This window comes from Chenopodium quinoa, unplaced genomic scaffold, assembly GCF_001683475.1.
Source record: "Chenopodium quinoa cultivar QQ74 unplaced genomic scaffold, ASM168347v1, whole genome shotgun sequence".
Classification (NCBI taxonomy): domain Eukaryota; kingdom Viridiplantae; phylum Streptophyta; class Magnoliopsida; order Caryophyllales; family Amaranthaceae; genus Chenopodium; species Chenopodium quinoa.
The window spans coordinates 6,453,422-6,473,993 of record NW_018744633.1 but is presented as its reverse complement, the minus strand read 5'-3'; the positions used below and the strand labels follow the sequence as shown (position 1 = coordinate 6,473,993).

The 20,572-nt window shown below is 34.2% G+C and overlaps 3 protein-coding genes across 3 annotated transcripts; all 3 read left to right on the top strand.

Annotated features, from left to right (window-relative positions):
- The first annotated feature begins 2,165 nt into the window (after positions 1-2,165).
- Positions 2,166-6,982, top strand: LOC110701333 (uncharacterized protein At1g10890-like). The gene is made up of 4 exons (XM_021878975.1): positions 2,166-2,640; positions 4,335-4,550; positions 5,459-5,678; positions 6,567-6,982. Exons 1-4 carry the CDS (start codon positions 2,519-2,521, stop codon positions 6,825-6,827), a joined length of 819 nt encoding a protein of 272 aa, XP_021734667.1. The 5' UTR covers positions 2,166-2,518; the 3' UTR covers positions 6,828-6,982.
- Positions 6,983-8,246: 1,264 nt separating this feature from the next.
- Positions 8,247-10,314, top strand: LOC110701332 (aspartic proteinase nepenthesin-1-like). Its single transcript, XM_021878973.1, has one exon. It carries the CDS (start codon positions 8,550-8,552, stop codon positions 9,915-9,917), a length of 1,368 nt encoding a protein of 455 aa, XP_021734665.1. The 5' UTR covers positions 8,247-8,549; the 3' UTR covers positions 9,918-10,314.
- Positions 10,315-15,705: 5,391 nt separating this feature from the next.
- Positions 15,706-19,576, top strand: LOC110701331 (fructose-bisphosphate aldolase 3, chloroplastic-like). Its single transcript, XM_021878972.1, has 6 exons — positions 15,706-15,972; positions 16,966-17,235; positions 17,347-17,456; positions 17,554-17,644; positions 18,629-18,898; positions 19,049-19,576. Exons 1-6 carry the CDS (start codon positions 15,805-15,807, stop codon positions 19,325-19,327), a joined length of 1,188 nt encoding a protein of 395 aa, XP_021734664.1. The 5' UTR covers positions 15,706-15,804; the 3' UTR covers positions 19,328-19,576.
- Positions 19,577-20,572: the final 996 nt, after the last annotated feature.

Sequence of the window (20,572 nt, the reverse complement as noted above, 5' to 3'; positions counted from 1 at the left end):
GACTTCTCCGGCAGTCAGCTCCTGGAACAAAGAAGACCCAATTTCAAAATTGGCGTCTGGTGGTGGTGAAGCAGTTGGAACAGCCATCACAGCAGCAGATCCACCTTATTTGGTGGAAACAACCTTCGGATCTGGGCTATGAGGTGGCGGAACCGACCTTTTGGACCCAGAAACCTTTGTCGGCTTCTCATCCTCGTCGCTTGAGATATATTCAGCAAGCTTCACCCCAACAATCTTCCTTCTTGCAATTACAGAAGCACGACGGAGCGGCTTCATCACCCCAAAACCACGACGAGGTATGTACGTGGTTGCCTCAGGTTTAGGTGGGGATCGAGTGGATCCAGAAGAAAGGGACTCATGGCTTACAAGATCAATTATTTTTTGTTGAGAAAAAGAAATTTCAAGAGTGAAAATGGGGTGAATCGGTGTGAAAAACCCAGAAGATGAAAAGAGAGAAAGGGGAAAGATCCCAGTTTTTTTGAGGAGAAAGAGGAGGCGAAGAGGAGAGAGAATAAGAAAGGACGAGAGAGAGAGATTTAAAGAGGTAGGGTTTGAGATGGGGGTTTGTATTCTAGAAAAAAATTCCAGAATTGAATTCTCCCAACCATTTTCCAGAATTGAATGCAGATTCAATGAAGGTGGTTGGGAGATGAAGGAATTTAAAGGGGAAGGGGGTAAATTTGGTGGGAGTAGTTAATTTAATTAATTAAATCATCAAACTAAGCAAATAAAATTAGGAGTGTTAATAAAATAGATTAGGAAAAAAGTAAGGGCATATATGTAATTTTACAGGCCAAAAGTTACCAAATAAGGAAAAAAAATTTGTTGCAAGTAATATGAACCACCCCAAAATGAAAATTGTTGCAACTAAAATGAACCAGAGATAATATATATATATATATATATTCAAAAGACTGAAATAAAAAAGAATTTTAAAAAAAACAATTCCTAAAAAAAAAAAACCCAAACAATACATGACATCATAAGTGCATCTGCGCGGGAATTTTTTTTTTTTTTATGAAAGAGCGACACATATACATTTTGGGGAGAGGATGAAGTCGGCAATTTTTGTTTTACTCATAGTTAATATATTAGTCCTTGAGATTTTACCAACAAAAGTAATTACACTATATTTGCTATGTTTTATTCACCTGATTTTTAGGTTATCTGAACTAATCAGAATTTATTTTAACACAAGTCCTATTCTCATCAGATTATTTTCAGTTTAATTCAGTTTAGCTCCTAATTTCATTATCTCATAAAATATTTAGTTCAGTTCAGATCAGATCATAACTTCATTTAGCTCATTTATGTTCAGCTCATTTAAGTTAATGAGAACATACTCTTATTAAATTTCATCAGAAATTAGTGATAAATTGACTTTGGATGACCCGTAACCTGTTAGTTGAATTGGCTATCCTTGTCTTAAATTATTGAAAATAAGCTGAGTTAAAACAATACCTTATATGCATATTAAAAAAATTTAAATGGGCCATATTGGTCTATCGTTATTGCTTACAAAAAATAGAATCTAATAGTCATAATTATGCTTCGCATTCAAACAAACATTTTCATTAATTTTTTTAAGCATAATCTTAACTTTGAGAAGATCTTCTGAAAACACTCATTAAGGAGTAATGATTTATCACCAATTCAATAGGTAAAAGATAAAAAGAAGGTGGATCATAAAGGTTAAAAAGGGGGAATAAAAAGGGTAAAATAATAATACTAATAAAAAAAATACAAGTTATTATTTTATATTTGTTTATCATGTTTATTACTCCGTATCTTGTAAAACTAGCTTAAAAATACGCTTTCCATTGCTTAAATCATTCAAAGTTGATATTGGCTTGTAGTTTAGAGATTCTACAAATAAAGATTTAGCATAATTGATTTTTTTTTTTTTTTTTTTTTTTTTTATGTTTAAAACGTTACTATAAATAACAAACGAACAATTTTTTTTTTTTTTTAATTTTTTTTAAGGACAAACAAACTACTCCATATTTCCTATCAATTTATTTAATTTTTTTTCCTATCAATTTGGCGTGATAAGTCAATTAAATACAAATTTTTGTTTCCGTTTATATATCAGATTATTTTTTTCCTAAGATTGTCTGTTTAATCTTATCTAATTTATTGTCACCAGCTCACCACTTCGAATATATTCCCATTACAAGTCCACAAATTAAAACAATCAACATTTCCCAAAAAATTCAACAAATCCATTGTACTTGTACTTGAATTGGTCGTCTTATGCTTTTCCCACTGGGCCGGTTTCTTAGACCCGAGATATGACCCGGGTTTCCGAGATGTGACCCGGGTTTGATAAAAATACCCGATTAGACAAAATCAATCTATTCGGGCCTAAAAACAAAACCCCTAAATTCACCCCTTCATCTTTTTTTCTCTTTGCATTCCAATTTAGGTTTTTTTTTCAGCTAATTTAGTGTCAAATTGATCGATTATAACTTCAATTTGTGTACCCAGAAGTTTAATTCTAGGGTTTATGAATTGAATTATGGCTCGAAGCGTTTCGCGGTCGCCGTCGTCGTCGCATAGGCGGCGTTATTCTCCGTCACCTGTTAGCCACCGTCATAGCCGCCGTAGCAGGAGGGATCGCAGCCGTTCGCCTGTTAATCGGTGATTTTATTATGGCCCTTTAATTATTTATTTATTTTTATTGTTTTATCACCTGTTAATTGTGTATATAATTCTGTTGATTTTGATGGTATCAAGTTTTAGTGATTTTTGTTTTTATTGGTGTGAATTATTACAAATTAGAAATTTTTGGTGCAATTTTGAGTCAATTATTGTGGGTAATTGCTTTATGCAACAATGTGGGAAAAAAGTTTGTTTATTTATATGATCCAAAATTTGGGAAACTACATTACAATTTTCAGGATTATACTGAATTACTTTGGGTCCAATTTGTTGGGTTGAAAGCTTGAACCCTCCATTTTTTTGGCGTCCGAGTGGCTAGCTCTTTGATAAGGGTACTTAGGTACTTGGGTATGATAACTAGCATTACAGGACTTGGCTTTAGCTCATACAAACTGATTAAGTGTGATGTTATGATTTTGTTCTATTGATGCTTACGAGTTCTTGTCATCGTGGATTTTTGACGAGTGAAGTGCATGCTGGTAGGGATGAGTGAATTGGTGTGTATTCTATGCTTAATGGAGATCATGGATAGACTCTAAGGACAAGCTCTGGAGATTCTAGTTGATAATTTATACAAAGTGTTTCAGAGGGTGTTGATGGTTTTAGATTGAGGGATATTGTGATTACTTATTCCAATATTTGAAACTGGAAGTGGATATTGTCCCGATGCAATATGCACTTGGGTTATTGGTAGAGAAGGGGGGTGGGGTGGGGGGAGATCAAAAGTCACCTTTTTTACTGGAGTTTTAGGAGCATTAGTTTTAGTTTATATTTGTACTTGTATGGATGCATAATTATTATGCTCCTTTGATGTTGATTGGATGGTGGCCTGGTGTGTGCTATGGAGATTCGTCATTGATAAAATTTGCTATCTGCTTCAATATATGGTAGTTTCATTTTTTTTTTTAACAGCATTATCTCTAATAGTGGTACTTCAGTTATTTGCTTAAAGGTTGTGTTATAAGATTCATAGTGTTTACACTGTAATAGGCTGTCGAAGTCCATGATGAGTTCTTTCATGGCATTTCCATGTAATAAATTGTGTTATGATGCTAGAAATTTGTCTTATATCTTAGGCTATAAGATATAAGCTAAAAGTAATTTAATTATCATTGAAAAGGTATATGGAGATGAGAGTTTTCTGAACTTGGTGTGTTCATAAGATTTATTGAAGAAGATCCCACCCAAACTACAAAGTTTGAGAGAGGGGAAGAAAATCAAAAGAATTGGGGCTAAAGGATGAAGAGCAATACCAGAATTGAATCACATAAAAACTGTGGTCAGCTTTGGATTGTTGACATATTTGGCCGCAACCTGTGGTCTGGTGGAAGATGCTATATTACCACCAAGCCCAAAAAAAAAAAGATGCTTTCAAGCATTTTTGTAAGGTGCTTCTTTAACCATAAAGTTACATCAGAACGGTGCAAATGACAATTTTTCTTTTTTAAAATGACCTTTTACATTTCCCAGAACAAATGATGGACCAGGCAAAAATTTTGTGGCAAAGACAAGATATGGGCCATGAAAACCTGTACTGATGGGAAATCAATCTCTTTTATTTTCATCCCAAAGTTTAATTTCTTATACATTGGGGCAAGCTTGAAACCTTGCATGTATTGAGTTCATCCTTAAAAGCTCGGGTTGTATATTGAGCTGACTGTTATCTTGTGCAGGCGAAGAAGCCGGTCAAGCTCCCCACGTCGTCGCAGAAGCCGTTCTCCTGTAAGGCGTCGCAAGAGCCGTTCTCCAACGGCACGACATTATAGGAGGAGAAGAAGTAGGAGTTCATCTGCGTCTCCTCCACGCAAGTCCCGTAGTCCAAGTGTGGCATCAGCTGATCGCAAGGAGGCCATAAAGAAACAAAAGAAAGAAGAAGAAGAAAAGAAAAGGTTGTTTCATTGATGTGCCATCTTAAGCTCTGACTAACCTCTCATGATGTCTATTTGCTTTTCTATGTTTAAATCTGGACTAAGCTCAACTAGCTAGGGTAGAGCTGCTTCCTTCTTACTTACCTTTCCTCTAATTAAAACGTTAATAGTGGGACTCCAATATTCCATGTGGTGTTGACTCTTGTTGCTTCATCTAGTTCTGTTTGATGTTCTGCATTAGTGTTTCATAGATGAAGTCAATCAACTTTGTGCTGCATTTTTTGTAATAATTCTCTAAAATTCCATCCATTTGATTGGACATCCCTGCATGTTAGCTTTTCTCCTTCATTAGTTGTGAAGTATCAACCTTGTTTCTCTTTTGCCTTGTGCCTTTGTCTGCTTTTTTGGCCGACCTGGACCTTTCCTTGCAGCTACCTCTGATACGTAGTCTCTTTCATATCTTTTAAAGCTGATTCTGACGCGTGCTTCTGTTGGATTTATAATTAGATCTAAATATGCTACAGGTTGCCTGAACTTCTTTACCGGGTTTTCTGAAGGAAGCTACTGCTATATTTCAACTTATTATTTTGATGATCTAGTGCTGCGTCGTTTATCTACTGTTCCCAGTGTTAATTATCTCATGTGTTATGGACCAGCCACCTGTTAGAGAGGTATGGCATTGCATAAGCTAGGGTACAACCTGCTAAAGTGTGGAGCATTACGTAAGCCATTTATCTTACTGAAGGCTAAGCTCTCTGCTGACTAGTGAAGATAATCTTAATGAAAGGAAGAATATGCTGTGAGATAATCTTAATGAAAGGAAGAATATGCTGTGAGATCGTTGTTGTTAATCTCACGTATGGTTTGTCAGAATTTTTTTTTGCACCCAGTCTTCAGTTGTACTTGACTTGTGTTATTTTTGCAACCAGGATCCAGCAGGAAATACAACTCAAATTATTAGAAGAAGAGACTGCTAAGAGAATTGAAGAAGCTATACGCAAGAATGTTGAGGAGACGTTGAATTCTGAAGAAGTGAAATTAGATATCGAAAGGCGTGTAGAGGAAGGCCAGAAAAAGATGTTTGATGATGTGGCTGCTCAGCTTAAGAAAGAGAAGGAAACAGCTCTCATGGAGGCAAGGCAGAAAGAAGTAAGTATACTTTTTTTTCCGTGACGTTGGATTTGGTTTCTTTGTCGTGTGAATGTTGGTTGTGTCCGGTTGGACCATCATTTGCCTATTGGTAATTGAATATTTTGTGTGTTTGATACAGCAAGTCTTTGTTTCCCAAAACTCATTTTTGCTGATCTGTTGCTTGGTTTAGTTTAGTTTAGTAGGATGGTGTTCAGAAAATTGGAGCCTTAGGTCAAGCTTTTAAAAAGTCTTTATATTATTTTTGCTGAAAAAGTTTTTTTTTTGACAGCTATATTACTTACTTTTGTTGAGCTAAACTTATATTATCTTAACTTAGCTCAGATAATATAAGTTTAGACAATGAAGTTCAGCAAATTTCTGACAAACAAAGTTCAGCTAAATCAAGTTAAATTGAACAGAGCCCTAAACTTGTTTTTGCTGAAAAAGTTTTTTTTTTTTTTTTTACAAGAAATTAAGCCTTTATAATTTTCTAAACATGGTATTCCTTAGGACAACTATGTTTTCTAAAGAAATGTGATCTCACTCTCCTCAGAACCATGATACTGATTGTTTCATATGTTCTTACTATCAATTGTTTCATTTGCGGTGCTAGTATCCATTATATATAATTGTCACCGATAGTGAATAAAAAATCTTCACCTTAAGTTGGACTGTCATGCATCCATTAGCAAGCAAATCAAGTGAGAAAATATCTAAGATCATAGTTGTGGTCTTGTGGAAGTATCCTGATGATATTGTTAGAGGATCATATTTAGCCTTTATTTGTGATTGCTTCCATTATGATTAATTTGATAAATCTTGAGAAACCCAACCCATTAGAGTTCTTTGTCATTAAGGTGTCTTGAAATTGCTGCCATCTGAACCTATGTATAAAATTCTATTCAGGAACAAGCACGGAGAGAGCGAGAGGAGCTAGATAAGATGCTTGAAGAGAACCGGAGGAGAGTGGAAGAGGCTCAGAGAAAAGAAGCTCTAGAGCTGCAGCGGAAATTGGAGGAACGCCAGCGGGAACTGGAGTTGATTCAGCGACAAAAGGAAGAAGCTGCTAGAAGAAAGAAACTAGAAGAGGAAGAGGAGCGAGCCAATCAGATACTGTTGGCTAAAAATAGATCCCGGTCTAAAGCATCATCTGCTGTTGGCTTATAATAGTCTCTGTCAGTCTGTCCTCTTAATTGTTATTATATGTTTAGTAATATATGTAGTGCTAGCTTCTAAGGCCAAGAAGAGATTTTGGTTGTACTATTAACCATATTGTTGAAAGCTTGATAATGCCAATTCGGGTCTTTCCTGCTGTTTGTTTACGTTTGTTTCAGTTTAACATCCATTTGGCCGTTACATCAGAATTGGTAACCATACTCGATAGCATAGCTAATTGCTTCAATCAAATCAACATAAAATAACATGTTAGAGATGTGTCAAAATTGTTTCAGATGTTAGGGCATTTTCTTGTCAGCAAACACTCTGAATTGTTTTGGAGGTAGACATGTCAAACAATTTGGTCAGGTTTCATTTTTTTCGGTTAATCTTATTATACAGGGTAACTTACAATAGAAGATGAAATGATTTGTCTTATCATATACACTTATCTTGCATATTGTTACTTGATTTGCAAACAGCATCCGCTTCGCAACTTGCAGGCAAGGCAATCTGCAGCCGCGCAGCCACGTTGGCAAGACAACGGATGTAGTATACTAGTATGTACCAGCTAGTTTGTGGTTGAGAAGATTAGCATATTTGAAGCAACTGCTGTCAAATGATCAAAAGGAAGAAGGCGAAGATGATGATTTCATGCATAATGCTTCAAATCTAACCTAACAAAAGTTCATTGACATAAACAAGACAATGCTTGGAAACCAATTAAATAGACCAAAGTTGCATGAGTATACCTTGTAACTTTTAGAGGAAGTAGTTAGTTTACCAACCTTATGCCTCATTCTTATCCAATCATATTTTTATTAATGATAATAATATCAATTAATGGCTGAAAATTTAGCAAATATCAAAGAGAATTTGAATCTTAATGGTGAAGGCTGTTGCCTTGCTGCAAAGCAACCATGATTGATTGCATCTATTTACCTTGTAATAATATTGATGGATGTAGGTCCATGTTCGAGTCTGCTTTACTACAGAATTCTTAATGCTCAACCCTAGTAACATTCTACATCAAGTTCATATACTCGGGCGGTGTATGTCATGTACTTGTCACCTTACTTTTAGGTGTACTCGGGTGTACCATATAATTTACATTAGTGATTGGTGAGACATTCACTTTCATAGTATAATAATATGGAGAATTAATTAATCAAATTTCAACGAATCATATATATGTACATTGAAACTAATTAAGAATTGTCGAGTAAAAGCTAAGATGCCACAATTCAAAATTTTAATTGATGTTTAACAGAATCATTATAATTACAATTTACAAAAGAATAGTGTGAATTACAAGATTAAAAAAGGAAAATTAGAAAAGTTGTTCTAGATGTAGAAGCCATAATTACAAATGGCACTCAAGTAGAAACTTGAGATGATTTAGTGCATATATAGTTGCACAATCTTAGTCTTTATTCTCATTTTTCCTAACCACCAAACCAGCAATACATCCATCAAGTTGTAAAAATCCCACCTTCTACTATTCAACTTAATTAATTAGGCGAATAAAGATTTAATTGTTTGCCTAATTTTCCTTTCTCATTCTTAAGTAGGTTTTGGTACTTCCTTAAATTCTTTCTCCTACATTTTATAAAACACTAGACCATTTCCTAGCTCTCCACTTTATTTAAACACCTCCTGTCTTTTCAAGTAAACCATAGTAATTTGTACATTATATTTGTCCTAGATAGTAGTGAATTCTCTATACACAACAATATGAACCTATATTCCATGCATTCTTTGCTAAATTTTACACTATTTTCATTAGCCTTGTTATACTTTTGTGCTAAACCGGTACATTCTACCTCTAGAAGGGCCCTTGATCAAGTGAAACCGACCCAATTGGGCTTTCGGGTTACCCTAAAACACGTCGATCATGGGTCAAATTATACCAAATTCGAGCGGATCCAACGAGGCATCAACCGGACTAAGTTTAGGGTACAAAGGATGAATGCAATGGTCTTGGCTTCAAATACGGGTACTTATGATGTTGAGTCCAAAGTCCATCCGGGTAATGGTGAATTTTTAATGAATGTTGCAATAGGAACCCCACCTAACCAATTCTATGCTATAATGGATACGGGTAGTGATTTGGTTTGGACTCAATGTAAGCCTTGTGAAGAGTGTTTTGATCAATCCACACCCATTTTTGACCCATCTCAATCATCCACTTTTTCTAAAATGTCTTGTTCTAATGACCTTTGTCAAGCCCTCCCCTCATCAACTTGCCAAGATGGGTGCCAATATATGTACACATATGGGGACTACTCCTCAACCCAAGGGGTCCTAGCCACCGAGACGTTTACATTCGGAGGGTCCGACAAAGTGTCGGTCCCAAACATTGGGTTCGGGTGTGGGGCCGACAATGAGGGAAACGGGTTCAATCAAGGTGCCGGCTTAATTGGGCTAGGTCGAGGCCCATTATCCTTAGTGTCACAACTAGGTGAGCCCAAATTTTCTTATTGTTTAACCTCAATTGATGGGTCCAAAACTAGTACACTATTAATGGGATCCTTAGCTAATGCCAACTCTACATTATCAGCTAGTAACTCTAAATCAAACAATGTTATAACAACCCCACTACTACACAACCCATCACACCCATCATTTTATTACCTTAACCTTGAAGGAATTAGTGTAGGGTCAACTCACTTGCCAATCAAAAAAGACCTTTTTACCCTTGGTGAAGATGGGAGTGGTGGGATGATCATTGACTCAGGAACCACAATCACCTACTTAGAGGAAAGTGCATTTGATCAAGTGAAGAAGGCTTTCACCTCACAAATGAACCTCCCATTGGATGATTCGGGCTCGGCCGGGCTTGACCTATGCTTCAAAATGCCTAAGGATACAAAGAGTATGGACGTCCCAAAATTCGTTTTTCACTTTAAGGAGGCGGATCTAGATTTACCTAGCGAGAATTACATGATTGGAGATTCGGACATGGGAATTTTATGCTTAGCAATGGGAAAATCAAGTGGAATGTCTATACTTGGTAATGTTCAACAACAAAACATGATGGTGGTCCATGATCTTGCAAAGGATACACTTTCTTTTGTTCCTACTCAATGTGATGCATTATGAATTATGTTCATCATGAATGAATGCATGCATGATTATTATAACTTCTTGTAATTATGGGTTAGCTTATAATTTTACATATTATATTGTTGTTTTTAATTTTTTTAGGGGGGCATTTTATGTAGTATTCATCAAATGAATTTGCTTCATAAAATTGTATTCTTGTTTAGTTGTTCTAGAGTTATATTGGCCTCTTCATACTAATTTAATCATACATGTCAATAATTTTCCTCCAATTTCTTGGTGACTTTCTTTCTTTAAATTCGTCATTTTCGTCAGCTTATTTGGTTAGACTTTTGTTAAAAAAAAAAAAAAACACTCACTCACTTAATTATGTTGGTGTATGGTCAAAAAAACAAAGGTAACTTGTGATGAGACTTGATTCCGGCCAGGATCTTCTGTAATCGAGAAAGAAATTCTAACCACTTGAGCTATCCGTCATGATAAACAAAAAAATTGTTTATCTAGTGACATTTTTATTTATAAATCATCAACTTTTATTAAATGCGGGTTCCATAAATGTTGATTTATTTACGAAAATATCATGCTGATTGGGATATTTTGTTGATTATTTACAGAAATGCCACTAGATATACGGATTTTTGTCTTGAAGATTAATTGGGGCTCCGTTCAAGTGGGTACTCCATTGTTTGCCAAAATATAAGGAAGGTTCACATTGTCCCTAGTTTTTTTTTTTTTGGGGTGTTCTATCCGATTCACCCTTTAGGCTAATCCGGATTCGGGGATCAGTTCTGGGTGGTTAGGTTCCAATCCCCTCCCGATTGTCCCTAGTTAATATACAATTAATTTTTGAGACCGATAGTAGGTTTGATAAGTTAAATTAATCATGGGTGCACGTCTCATGTCTCATAAATATGGATAATTGAATCTAACATACTTGCAAAAATTAAGCAAGATAGTCAATGTTAGGAACTTACCACGTTATAGGGATGAAGTAATACGCGAAGCAAAGAAAGGAAATCCAACATGTTTGTTCAAAATTGTTGTACTGTTTGATGGCCTAATTAACATATTATCGTCAATGTAATTAAAATCTTGACCAATTGTAACATCGTATCATACGGTATATCAATATACAGTATATTTGTGAAAGTTTTGTTATCATATCAAACATAACGGTATATTTTGTCAAATTGCTAAAAAGATATTTATTTATGTACCTTTCCATTGTTTAATTAATTATTGTACTAGGGACTTGTTAATATTTAGAAATGAGAGTGAGGGATAGCTCAAGTGATTAGAGTTTCCCTCCCAATTATATATCTTCTTGAAATCAATTCTCTTCACTCGCTTTTATGGCTCTCTTAACACCAAAAAATATATGTAGTAACTAGAAATGCAATGTTTACTTAGCTTGCTCTTAATGGACATGATTTTGAAATGGATTTGGGCCTAGTAATAGTAAATTAGTGACAAAAAAAGCCTTGTTAAATAGTCCGTACGTAAAGCTGTATCCAATGATGTGAAGATGTCATGCTTATTGGCTTGTTATTGCTAAGCTCTGCTCAACAAGTATATTGGTTGTCAATTGTCAAAGTCAAACCACCCGTCTACCAACTAGTATCGTCACTTTTGTTGTTTACGGAGTAGTAGACAAATCTTTATATGAAATATACGAATTGTTCTACTATTAGTTGATGGTATGGTATATTCAAATAGATTAAAGAGTCTGTTCTCTTCAAATTATTTTCAGTTAAATTCTTTATTTCTTCACACATAAAATATTTAATTTAGGTTCAGCTCAGTTCAGTCAATCAGATGAGACCCTTTTGCCATATACAAAAATAGCATTAATAAGGTTATTGCGAATGATAAAGATTAGTACTCGTACTAGAGTTACTAAAATAAATGAGGAGAGGTTAATGTCTTTGCATTAATAGGTATAGTAGTTTTAGTCTTATAGAGGGATAACTTATGAGTAAACGTAAATTAATGGGGTCATTAATAATAATGTCATCATGAAAACAAGCTAATCCCTCTATAAATGTTTGTTTGGTTAAATTAAACATACAAAGTTATGTTATAATGTAGAGATAATAGGGTAGCTAGAAATCTAGAATCAACTATCAAGGCATGTATGGACGATGACACACATTTAAGCAATTACCAAACTTAATACTATGTAGGTCTTTTTCATATTTATATTTCTACTTCATCAAAAATATTAGACAGATGTTAAAGCATTAACAGCTTCATATAACTAATTATAACTTTAAAACAAGCATTACTACTATTCTACTAACAAACAATAACCAGTTAAAAAATCCTCCTCTCTCTCTCTTCCTTTCTCTTTCCAAAACTCTAGCCTCCATTGTTTAATTTTGAAGGGGCTTCCATCGATTTTAATCGGTGGAAAGCCCCAATCCTTGTTTCTTTATTGTTTTTTTAGGTTTATAATAATATTTCCTCCTTCTGGGAGGAACTTTTCTCCCTCGAAAAAAAGGGTTTCCGATCTCCTTCGAAAAACAAGGTTTTTTCGACCTCCTTCGAAAGACAAGGTTTATCTCCTCTTTTCGAGGGAGAAATTTTTTAGTTTTGAATCCATGGTAGCAGATCTAATGGATTGTCGTGAAATTATTTCATTGGTGAAAAAGTTATCAAGTTTTCGAATACGAACAGATGAATCAGAAGGAAATCATCCTCACGGCTACAAAGGATCGTTAGATTGTCTCTCCAACAAGGCGGTAATTTTCAGCGATATAAGCGGGAGATGCTCCGCAGTGCAAGATCTACTCGACGATCGTAGTTTTTATGAAGGAAAATTCTATTTGATTCAATATCTTATGTATTTGTTAACGTCGAATCTCTATTGTAGATGTCATATGACTTTTAATTAATGAAATGAAATATTTTTTCTATTCAAAAAAAAAAAAAAAAAAACCAATTAAGGCATTAACAACTTTATATAACTAATTATAACTTTTAAACCAGTATTATTATCAACAAACAATAACAATAATCAAATTTTGTTATATCTCTATCTTTATTGTATAAGTCAACTCTTAAGGAGTATGATATCAATATGTAGTATATCTAAATATAACTAAATATAACTTTAATTTTTGTACGAGTATTAATGTAATGTTTCTACATTACTCGCACAATTTTATGTTATGACTATAGTATATGTTTAAGAAATTTAAAGCACATGCTTATAAATGTACAATAACTACTTTTTTTTTTTTTTTTTTTTTTTTTTTTTTTTTTTTTTTACTTACAACAATTTGACATTTACACTATTCACATATGTCACTTTAACAATTTATGTTCATAATATACATTTTTTTATGTTATAAATTTTACTAATTGAACTTAAAGAAATTTGTAACTGGAATAATATACTGATAAGTGTGAAATGAAAATTGACTTTCAAGAAAAAAAAAAAAAAGGCCTTGTTCACTCTACGATAAAATAAATTCAGTTCGATAAAAATAATTTCGGTTCACTAAAAATAATTTCAGTACACTAAAAATAATAATTTCATTTTAGTAAAAAACACAATAATAATTCAGTAAGTTCAGCTGTGACGGGGCCTTAGTATTTGACAAATTTGGGTGAAAGAAATAATAGAATGGCGTGATTTATTCATCAATAGTAAAATACTAGATGAAGCCCGTGCGATGCACGGTTTGTTTGAATTTTTTAAAATAATTTATATATATATATATATATATTTATGTGCTAAAATTTGTTATATATATAGATAAAATTCCTGATATCAAAAGATAATAATTTATATTTAATTAATTTAATCTTTAGAATCTCATTCGTCAATTTTGCTTACATATCAGTTAAATTATTTAATTCTAAAAGAAATTAATAATCTCGTATTTAATTGGCTACCACTAAAATTTATTATCCTACGTGGCGCATTGAAAAAAATAAATCTTACGTGGCTCTCTAAAAACTCGGGGAAAAACTCTCCTTTATATATATATATATATTAGATTTATACAAAACCAAATATCATAAAATAGAAAACAATCTTCCTAAAAGATATACCACCATAACTATAAATCCTAAAGATATATTAGTAAATAATATTTTAAAATTAATAAACTTATATATATTATTCTCATCAATACGGAAAATATATCACGATATTTTCTGATATCTCATATTAGAATTTAAAAAAAAAAAACAAATTCTTTGGAAAAAAAAAAAAGCAACACTAAGGGCTAATCTGTTCAGCTTAATTTCAATTCAACTCTAATCAGTTCGGTTCCTAGTTTATTTCTCTCATAAACAATTCATTTTAGTTCTTTTTTTTTTTTTTTTTTTTTGAAGTAATTCATTTTAGTTCTATTAACTTGAGTTAAGTTCATTTATTTTCAGTAAATCGGAACAAGACGTTAAGGAAAGGAGGATATAGCCGAAATAATTGATCAGAGGGAAAGTCAATCACCAAAATATGCAACAAGTAAAAATACTTGAAAATTTTCTAATTTTGGCTAAACATGAAATAATTTCTGTTTTCTCTCAAAAAAAAGGAAAAAAAAAAAAAATCTGTTTTATCAAAAAAAAAAAAAAAAAACAAAAAAAAAACCTCTGTTAAAAATTCTCAAGATGTACCTTATACGAGTACTTTTATAGTTTTATACTCCGTAGTACATCAAACAGGACCTTTTCTGGGTTGGTGAAGGTCAATTTTCATTTATGTGATTTTAACACCCAAACTAATTTAGAGAATTTTTTTTTCCCATTATTTTATCGAAAAAATATACTACTTCGTAAAAAAAAAATTTGGAGCTCTCTTCTTCTGTAATTCGCCTCCGTTTACTGTAAGCCAATTTCTGCTCATTTTCTTTCCTTTAATTTAATTCTGAATTTATTGATTAATTCAGTTATTATTAGACATTAATTTTCATACTTTTAATTGTATAATAAATACTCATTATTTTCGGATTGACAAACTTTTAAATAAGTTATAAAGTGACAATAAAATGTGCAAAAGTTACACTAAAACACACAAAAGTTACCCTGACATATATAAAAGTTATTTATGCTTTATTGATAAATTTGACAAAAGTGACACTAAATTTAACAAAAGTAACACTAAATCTGACAAAAGTGTACCCGATATTCAATAAATTACTGAAAACCGAGTGTATATAAAAATTTTCTTTCGGATTTCTGTTTTATAATAATTGTGTTGGTATTATTGGAGAATAAAGATTGATTCTGCTGTAGACAAAAAAATTAAACTTTATTAAATGGAGATGCCTTTTTCACTGTTGTTGGTCTTAGTGGGTGCTTGTGTAATGGTATGCTTGTCCTTTTTGGTCTCTTTTTATTAGGTGGGTGTTACGACTTAGGTGGTTCTAAACTTTTAATACTAATACAATGGTATTCTCATAGATCCTGGATCGATTCTCACCCCCGCCCTTGTGGCTCTCTAAACACAAAAAAAAACAATGGTATTCTCATATTTAAAATTTATATTCGTGATAGTTCATTTCGTACCTAAAAGGGTACATAATTTTAATTCATTTCGTGATAATTCATTTCGTACCTAAGAGGGTACACATGATAATTCATGTGATAAAGACGGGTTTTGAATAAGATGGTTCTACCCGAAAGACTTTACCAACTTAGTTGTCGAATTTTAGTGGGTTGAGTTTTTACATTAATCCTCTAATTTTGGCACCTTATGGTACCAACCAGTGTAGATTTGTATTGGACCTTATGGTTGTTGAGTTGATGAATTATGATTAACTACTTTTCTTGTTGTCACACATGCTTCATGATTGATATATATATATATATCATAGTCAAAATTTGGCACCTAAATTCTAACTTTGTTCTCAAAGACTTTTTTGGCATTATTTCTAGCAAAAGTTGACTAAGAGAGGTGGTAGAGGGATCAACCATGGCATCTACAGGTCTAGTAAAGCTTAATGGAGCATCATCACAATGGCTGGGACAACAGTCCTTCAATTCCCATGTCGGATCATCGACACTCTTTACAACTCGCCGAGTTTCCATGCCAATCCGTGCCACTTCAAGCTCTTATACTGATGAGCTTGTAAAGACTGCTGTATGTTTTTCATCTCATTTGTAGTTTTTTGTATTTTTTTGCCTAGCATGATCTTCATTTTAATTATTACATGTACTGAATACTGATGTACTGAATACTGATCACTTGATATTGGATTGCTTAAGTTAAAACATATGTATAGTTGCTGCGAAAATTTTGTGAATTTGGTTCTGAAAATGGGTCCATAATTCTTACTGTTGATGATATCTAGGGGTCTTCTGTAGATCTGTCCCCCTAAATTCAGGGTTTGTTGCTGTGGCAGCAGCTTGCTGCCTCGCTCTGTCAGTTATGTATCATATTATTCCGATTTTCAATTTTCGTGGAAGGACAATCTGATCATAGACATAAGCTCATAACTGTTTGACAGATTAAGTTTCAGGAAATTCTAAATTGTATAATGATTAAGGACTATTAATTCGGAATAAAGGGTTTATGGAACAATGAACATATGGACTGAAATTATAATGTATGGATAGTCCATGGGTGAGTCTTTGTTATTTTCTGAACAATTTGTGATTTTTTGGCCTAATTGCAAGTGTTCAGATGTATGTCCTGTGTCTGCTGGACTGATAGTTAAGTATCCAACAGCAGAAAGTCGAATACTCGAATTGAATTGGAATTGCATAATTTCATCCCCACTCCTTTTCTTTGCAATCTTTTGCCTTTTGTGGTGATACATTGACAGTTTAATTACCTGATGAACCTGATTGTTTACATATTTCGATTGATGCACGTTGTTGGTATGATTGCTCCCTTGATCTTACATCTTGAGGACACCTTTTGTTTGGGGTTATCCTGTGGGATGCTTGTAATCTTAACATATGTTTACTCTTTCTATAGAAATATATTTCGTGGTAATTGTTTTCACCTGAATCAACAATTTGATGTATATGCGAGTCTCATGCTGCTTTTCTTGGCCTAACGAGTAATGACACTAGTAGATAGCTCTGGTTTTTATTCAAACTGCTATTGATTTCTAAGTTGACTGTGCAGAAAATTATTGCCTCTCCTGGACGTGGCATCCTTGCCATCGATGAATCAAATGCAACTTGTGGGAAGAGATTGGCATCAATTGGCTTAGATAACACAGAAGAGAATCGTCAGATTTATAGGCAGCTTCTACTGACAACCCCTGGCCTTGGTGAATATATTTCTGGTGCTATTATGTTCGAGGAAACACTTTACCAGTCTACAACAGATGGGAAGAAATTTGTCGATTGCTTACGTGATGAAAATATTGTTCCTGGCATCAAAGTCGACAAGGTATGTCATTGTTATACATCTTCCACATTTTGACAGTTAATAGGTGTTGGTGAATAATGCTCAATGAAAGATAACCTTCTAAAATCGTGTTTGTCACTCTTTCATTTCCAGGGTTTGTCTCCTCTGCCAGGTTCGTACAATGAATCTTGGTGCCAAGGTTTAGATGGGTTGGCGTCAAGATCTGCTGAGTACTATAAACAGGGTGCTCGTTTTGCAAAATGGTAAGCCAATTTTAGATGCATTTGACCAGTGAGATTTTCTTTCCTTTGTTTTCCTCCGTTAGATTACTAAGGCATGAAACTCCTATCACAAATGTAGGCGTACAGTTGTTAGTATTCCATGTGGACCTTCTGCTTTGGCGGTCAAGGAAGCTGCTTGGGGACTTGCTCGTTATGCTGCTATCTCTCAGGTACAAATTTAAGCTTCAAATAAAGTAGGTGGTGCTGGTGTTTGTTTCTGTTCAAGCCTTCAAGGCCTTTGATGTTTATAGGATCAAGACTTAACAATATGCACACCCTAATTTTTCATAATGTTTGATGAATTATAGGATCAGTTGGATTCATTCTGCGACATATGAGTTCTATAAGCACTGACATCTTAAGTCATATAAGCATATGATGATGCCTCTAATTCTGTTAGTTCTTAGGCACAAGCTTGCTCAATGTGTTGAAATGAAATGAACACTTTTTAGACTTTTAGTACACCGGAAAGTAGGTATGAAAAGTTTGCTAGTTGGTTCCTTGCTGCATTGCACTGAACTTGAATTTCCAATGTGCTGCATCTTAAGTGAATGCTGAATCAATGAACCAATTTGATTTTCTTTGTCCTGACTTAGGAAAATAGGATTACTATGACAGTCTCCCTATTTTTATTTTGAAGAATACAAACACAGATCATTACAGTAGTATAGCGTGACAGCTTTTTTTCAGACATTTTGAAGTAGTATGTGTGGCCGTAACTATAGGAAATAGTTATGGACCAGTGTTCTGTATACCATGAGGATAAACACTTTCCATTTTGGTGTCCTTTCCATATTCCACGCTATCCTTATGGTTGTCGGTAGTCAGTATCCTAATCTGAACTATCCTGCACTTTAGTGAAGGGATGTACAATGCTATCTAGTTGAGTAGTTGTGGACTGTCTTCAAATATGCCGTAGGTAAATTATGAGTTCTATAAACGCGAGCTCTGAGTGAACCATAAGCCAAGTGACCTAAGTGTCTGAAAATTGTCTTTGATGATTATAACTGCTTCCCAAGTAACTTTGAAGCTAGATTTCGTCTATCTGTAAACACACAATGATACACTAGAAAATCAGTGTTTAGTTCTTAACCTGACATTCTTATAATGTGTACATGTCTTCCTGATGCTCGTGTATGTTATAATTCTCTCAGGACAGTGGTCTTGTCCCCATAGTGGAACCGGAGATCCTTCTTGATGGTGATCATCCAATTGAGAGGACACTTGATGTGGCAGAACGAGTATGGTCTGAAGTCTTTTACTACTTGGCTCAAAACAATGTTATGTTTGAAGGAATACTTCTCAAGCCTAGCATGGTAACGCCTGGAGCTGAATACAAAGAGAAGGCTTCTCCTGAGACCATTGCTAAATTTACCCTTCAAATGCTTAGGAGAAGAGTGCCTCCTGCTGTTGCTGGAATCATGGTATGTTTGAGTATACTCTTATCGTGTTTTAAAACATAACTTAGGTTACTCAAATGATTAATTTTGATGTTCAACGCTGTTTGTTAAAATCCGGGTTCAAGAAAATAGTATGTTCTAAGAGTAACAAAATCCTGTTCTGTCTGTTCTTAGTTTTTGTCAGGAGGACAGTCTGAAGTGGAAGCCACCCTAAACCTCAACGCGATGAATCAGAGCCCAAACCCATGGCATGTCTCTTTCTCTTATGCTCGTGCTTTACAAAACAGCGTGCTTAAGACATGGAAAGGACGTCCTTGGAATGTAGAAGCAGCTCAGAAAGCTCTTTTGGCTCGCGCCAAGGCTAACTCCCTTGCCCAACTTGGGAGATACTCTGACGAGGGTGAGAGTGATGAAGCACAGACGGGAATGTTCGTCAAGGGCTACACCTACTAAATCGAAGTTTAAAGCTAAATGTATACATCTTTGATACTATCACACAAATTAATTATTAGATTGTTCTCTCATTTGTTAGGCTAGCTATGATGTTTGAATCTCGGCCTTCTGGTACGGACTTATGATTGTTTGTTTAAGGAAGAATGTGATAAATTTCACTAAATTATGTCTTTTTTGATGAGAAATATATCTCATTTATATATTATGCTGTTTGGAAATATGGGAAATGTTTTGTGTAACTGTGTTAAACACTTGCAAAGCTAAGGGGAAAGTGCTCTTGTTTGTGGCAGTCTCATTTCATGATGTAGTCTTAGATCAGATAGACTAATATGGCTCGATTAGTTCGAGGTCGAGCTTTCTCTTTTTGGACTCATGGCCTGACTAGATGCATCAGGGCTCAGGCGGAGATGATGGGCTCGAGCTGCATTTGCAATGTATGAGCCTGTGAAAACAAGGCAAAATATTGAAGGCAAGGTGCCCATATTTATCTAATGATTTTATATAAAGATGATTAGGCCTAGATCCATTAAAAAACCTGAGATAATTACTTTGCGTCCGATTAATTTAGCCTAGTAATATAATATTATACTCCCTTTTAAAGTTTAGGGAGAACTAAGACTGATAATATAAAATCAAGGTGTCCATGCTACACCCGAGTGTAAAATTATATCTTCTCACATTTTTAATCTCAATGTGCACTACTCGTTAGAGGATGAACAATTCAATGTATGGAAAAAAAATACTTCGTATATAATAGCGTGTTAAACTACACACGGTTGACACGGGTTAAGGATGGAAAATGCGTATTCACGTAAAGCAAAGATGTAGCTATCCAAGCTTGCATCATGCTAGACTGCTAGTGTTTGGCCTTAACACAGGTGTTTAGGAAAGGCTAGTAGGTGAATTGGCTCTTTTCGTTATGTTTGAGTAGTCAAAAACAACTGCCAACTTTGGAGGCGAATGTATTCCTACTATCCCTATCTATCTGATAGGCACAACACTCAATTAACCCATCTGAGAAATATGTGGATTTAAAATTGAACAATTCGAAGCTTCTGTTTTAAATTGGACCACCTTTTTTAATTTCCCCCCTTAAATTCCTCAATTAGCACATTTTTCAAATAAACTGACAAAAAATAATATCAAAATCTTACCTATGTACTCTTTCGTCAAAATTTAGTTGTCGCATTATTCCAATAATCCCTTTATACTCTGTAATGAATATAGTTTTTCTAGTTTTTTCAC

What these genes read in the sequence shown, in the direction of transcription:
- LOC110701333 (XM_021878975.1), top strand. Translation starts at nt 2,519, where the DNA reads ATGGCTCGAAGCGTTTCGCGGTCGCCGTCGTCGTCGCATAGGCGGCGT. An exon ending in AGCCGTTCGCCTGTTAATCG is followed by an intron (nt 2,641 to 4,334) that starts GTGATTTTATTA and finishes TATCTTGTGCAG; the next exon opens with GCGAAGAAGCCGGTCAAGCT. An exon ending in GAAGAAGAAGAAAAGAAAAG is followed by an intron (nt 4,551 to 5,458) that starts GTTGTTTCATTG and finishes TTTTGCAACCAG; the next exon opens with GATCCAGCAGGAAATACAAC.
- LOC110701332 (XM_021878973.1), top strand. Translation starts at nt 8,550, where the DNA reads ATGAACCTATATTCCATGCATTCTTTGCTAAATTTTACACTATTTTCA.
- LOC110701331 (XM_021878972.1), top strand. Translation starts at nt 15,805, where the DNA reads ATGGCATCTACAGGTCTAGTAAAGCTTAATGGAGCATCATCACAATGG. An exon ending in CTGGCATCAAAGTCGACAAG is followed by an intron (nt 17,236 to 17,346) that starts GTATGTCATTGT and finishes TTTCATTTCCAG; the next exon opens with GGTTTGTCTCCTCTGCCAGG. An exon ending in CTGCTGTTGCTGGAATCATG is followed by an intron (nt 18,899 to 19,048) that starts GTATGTTTGAGT and finishes GTCTGTTCTTAG; the next exon opens with TTTTTGTCAGGAGGACAGTC.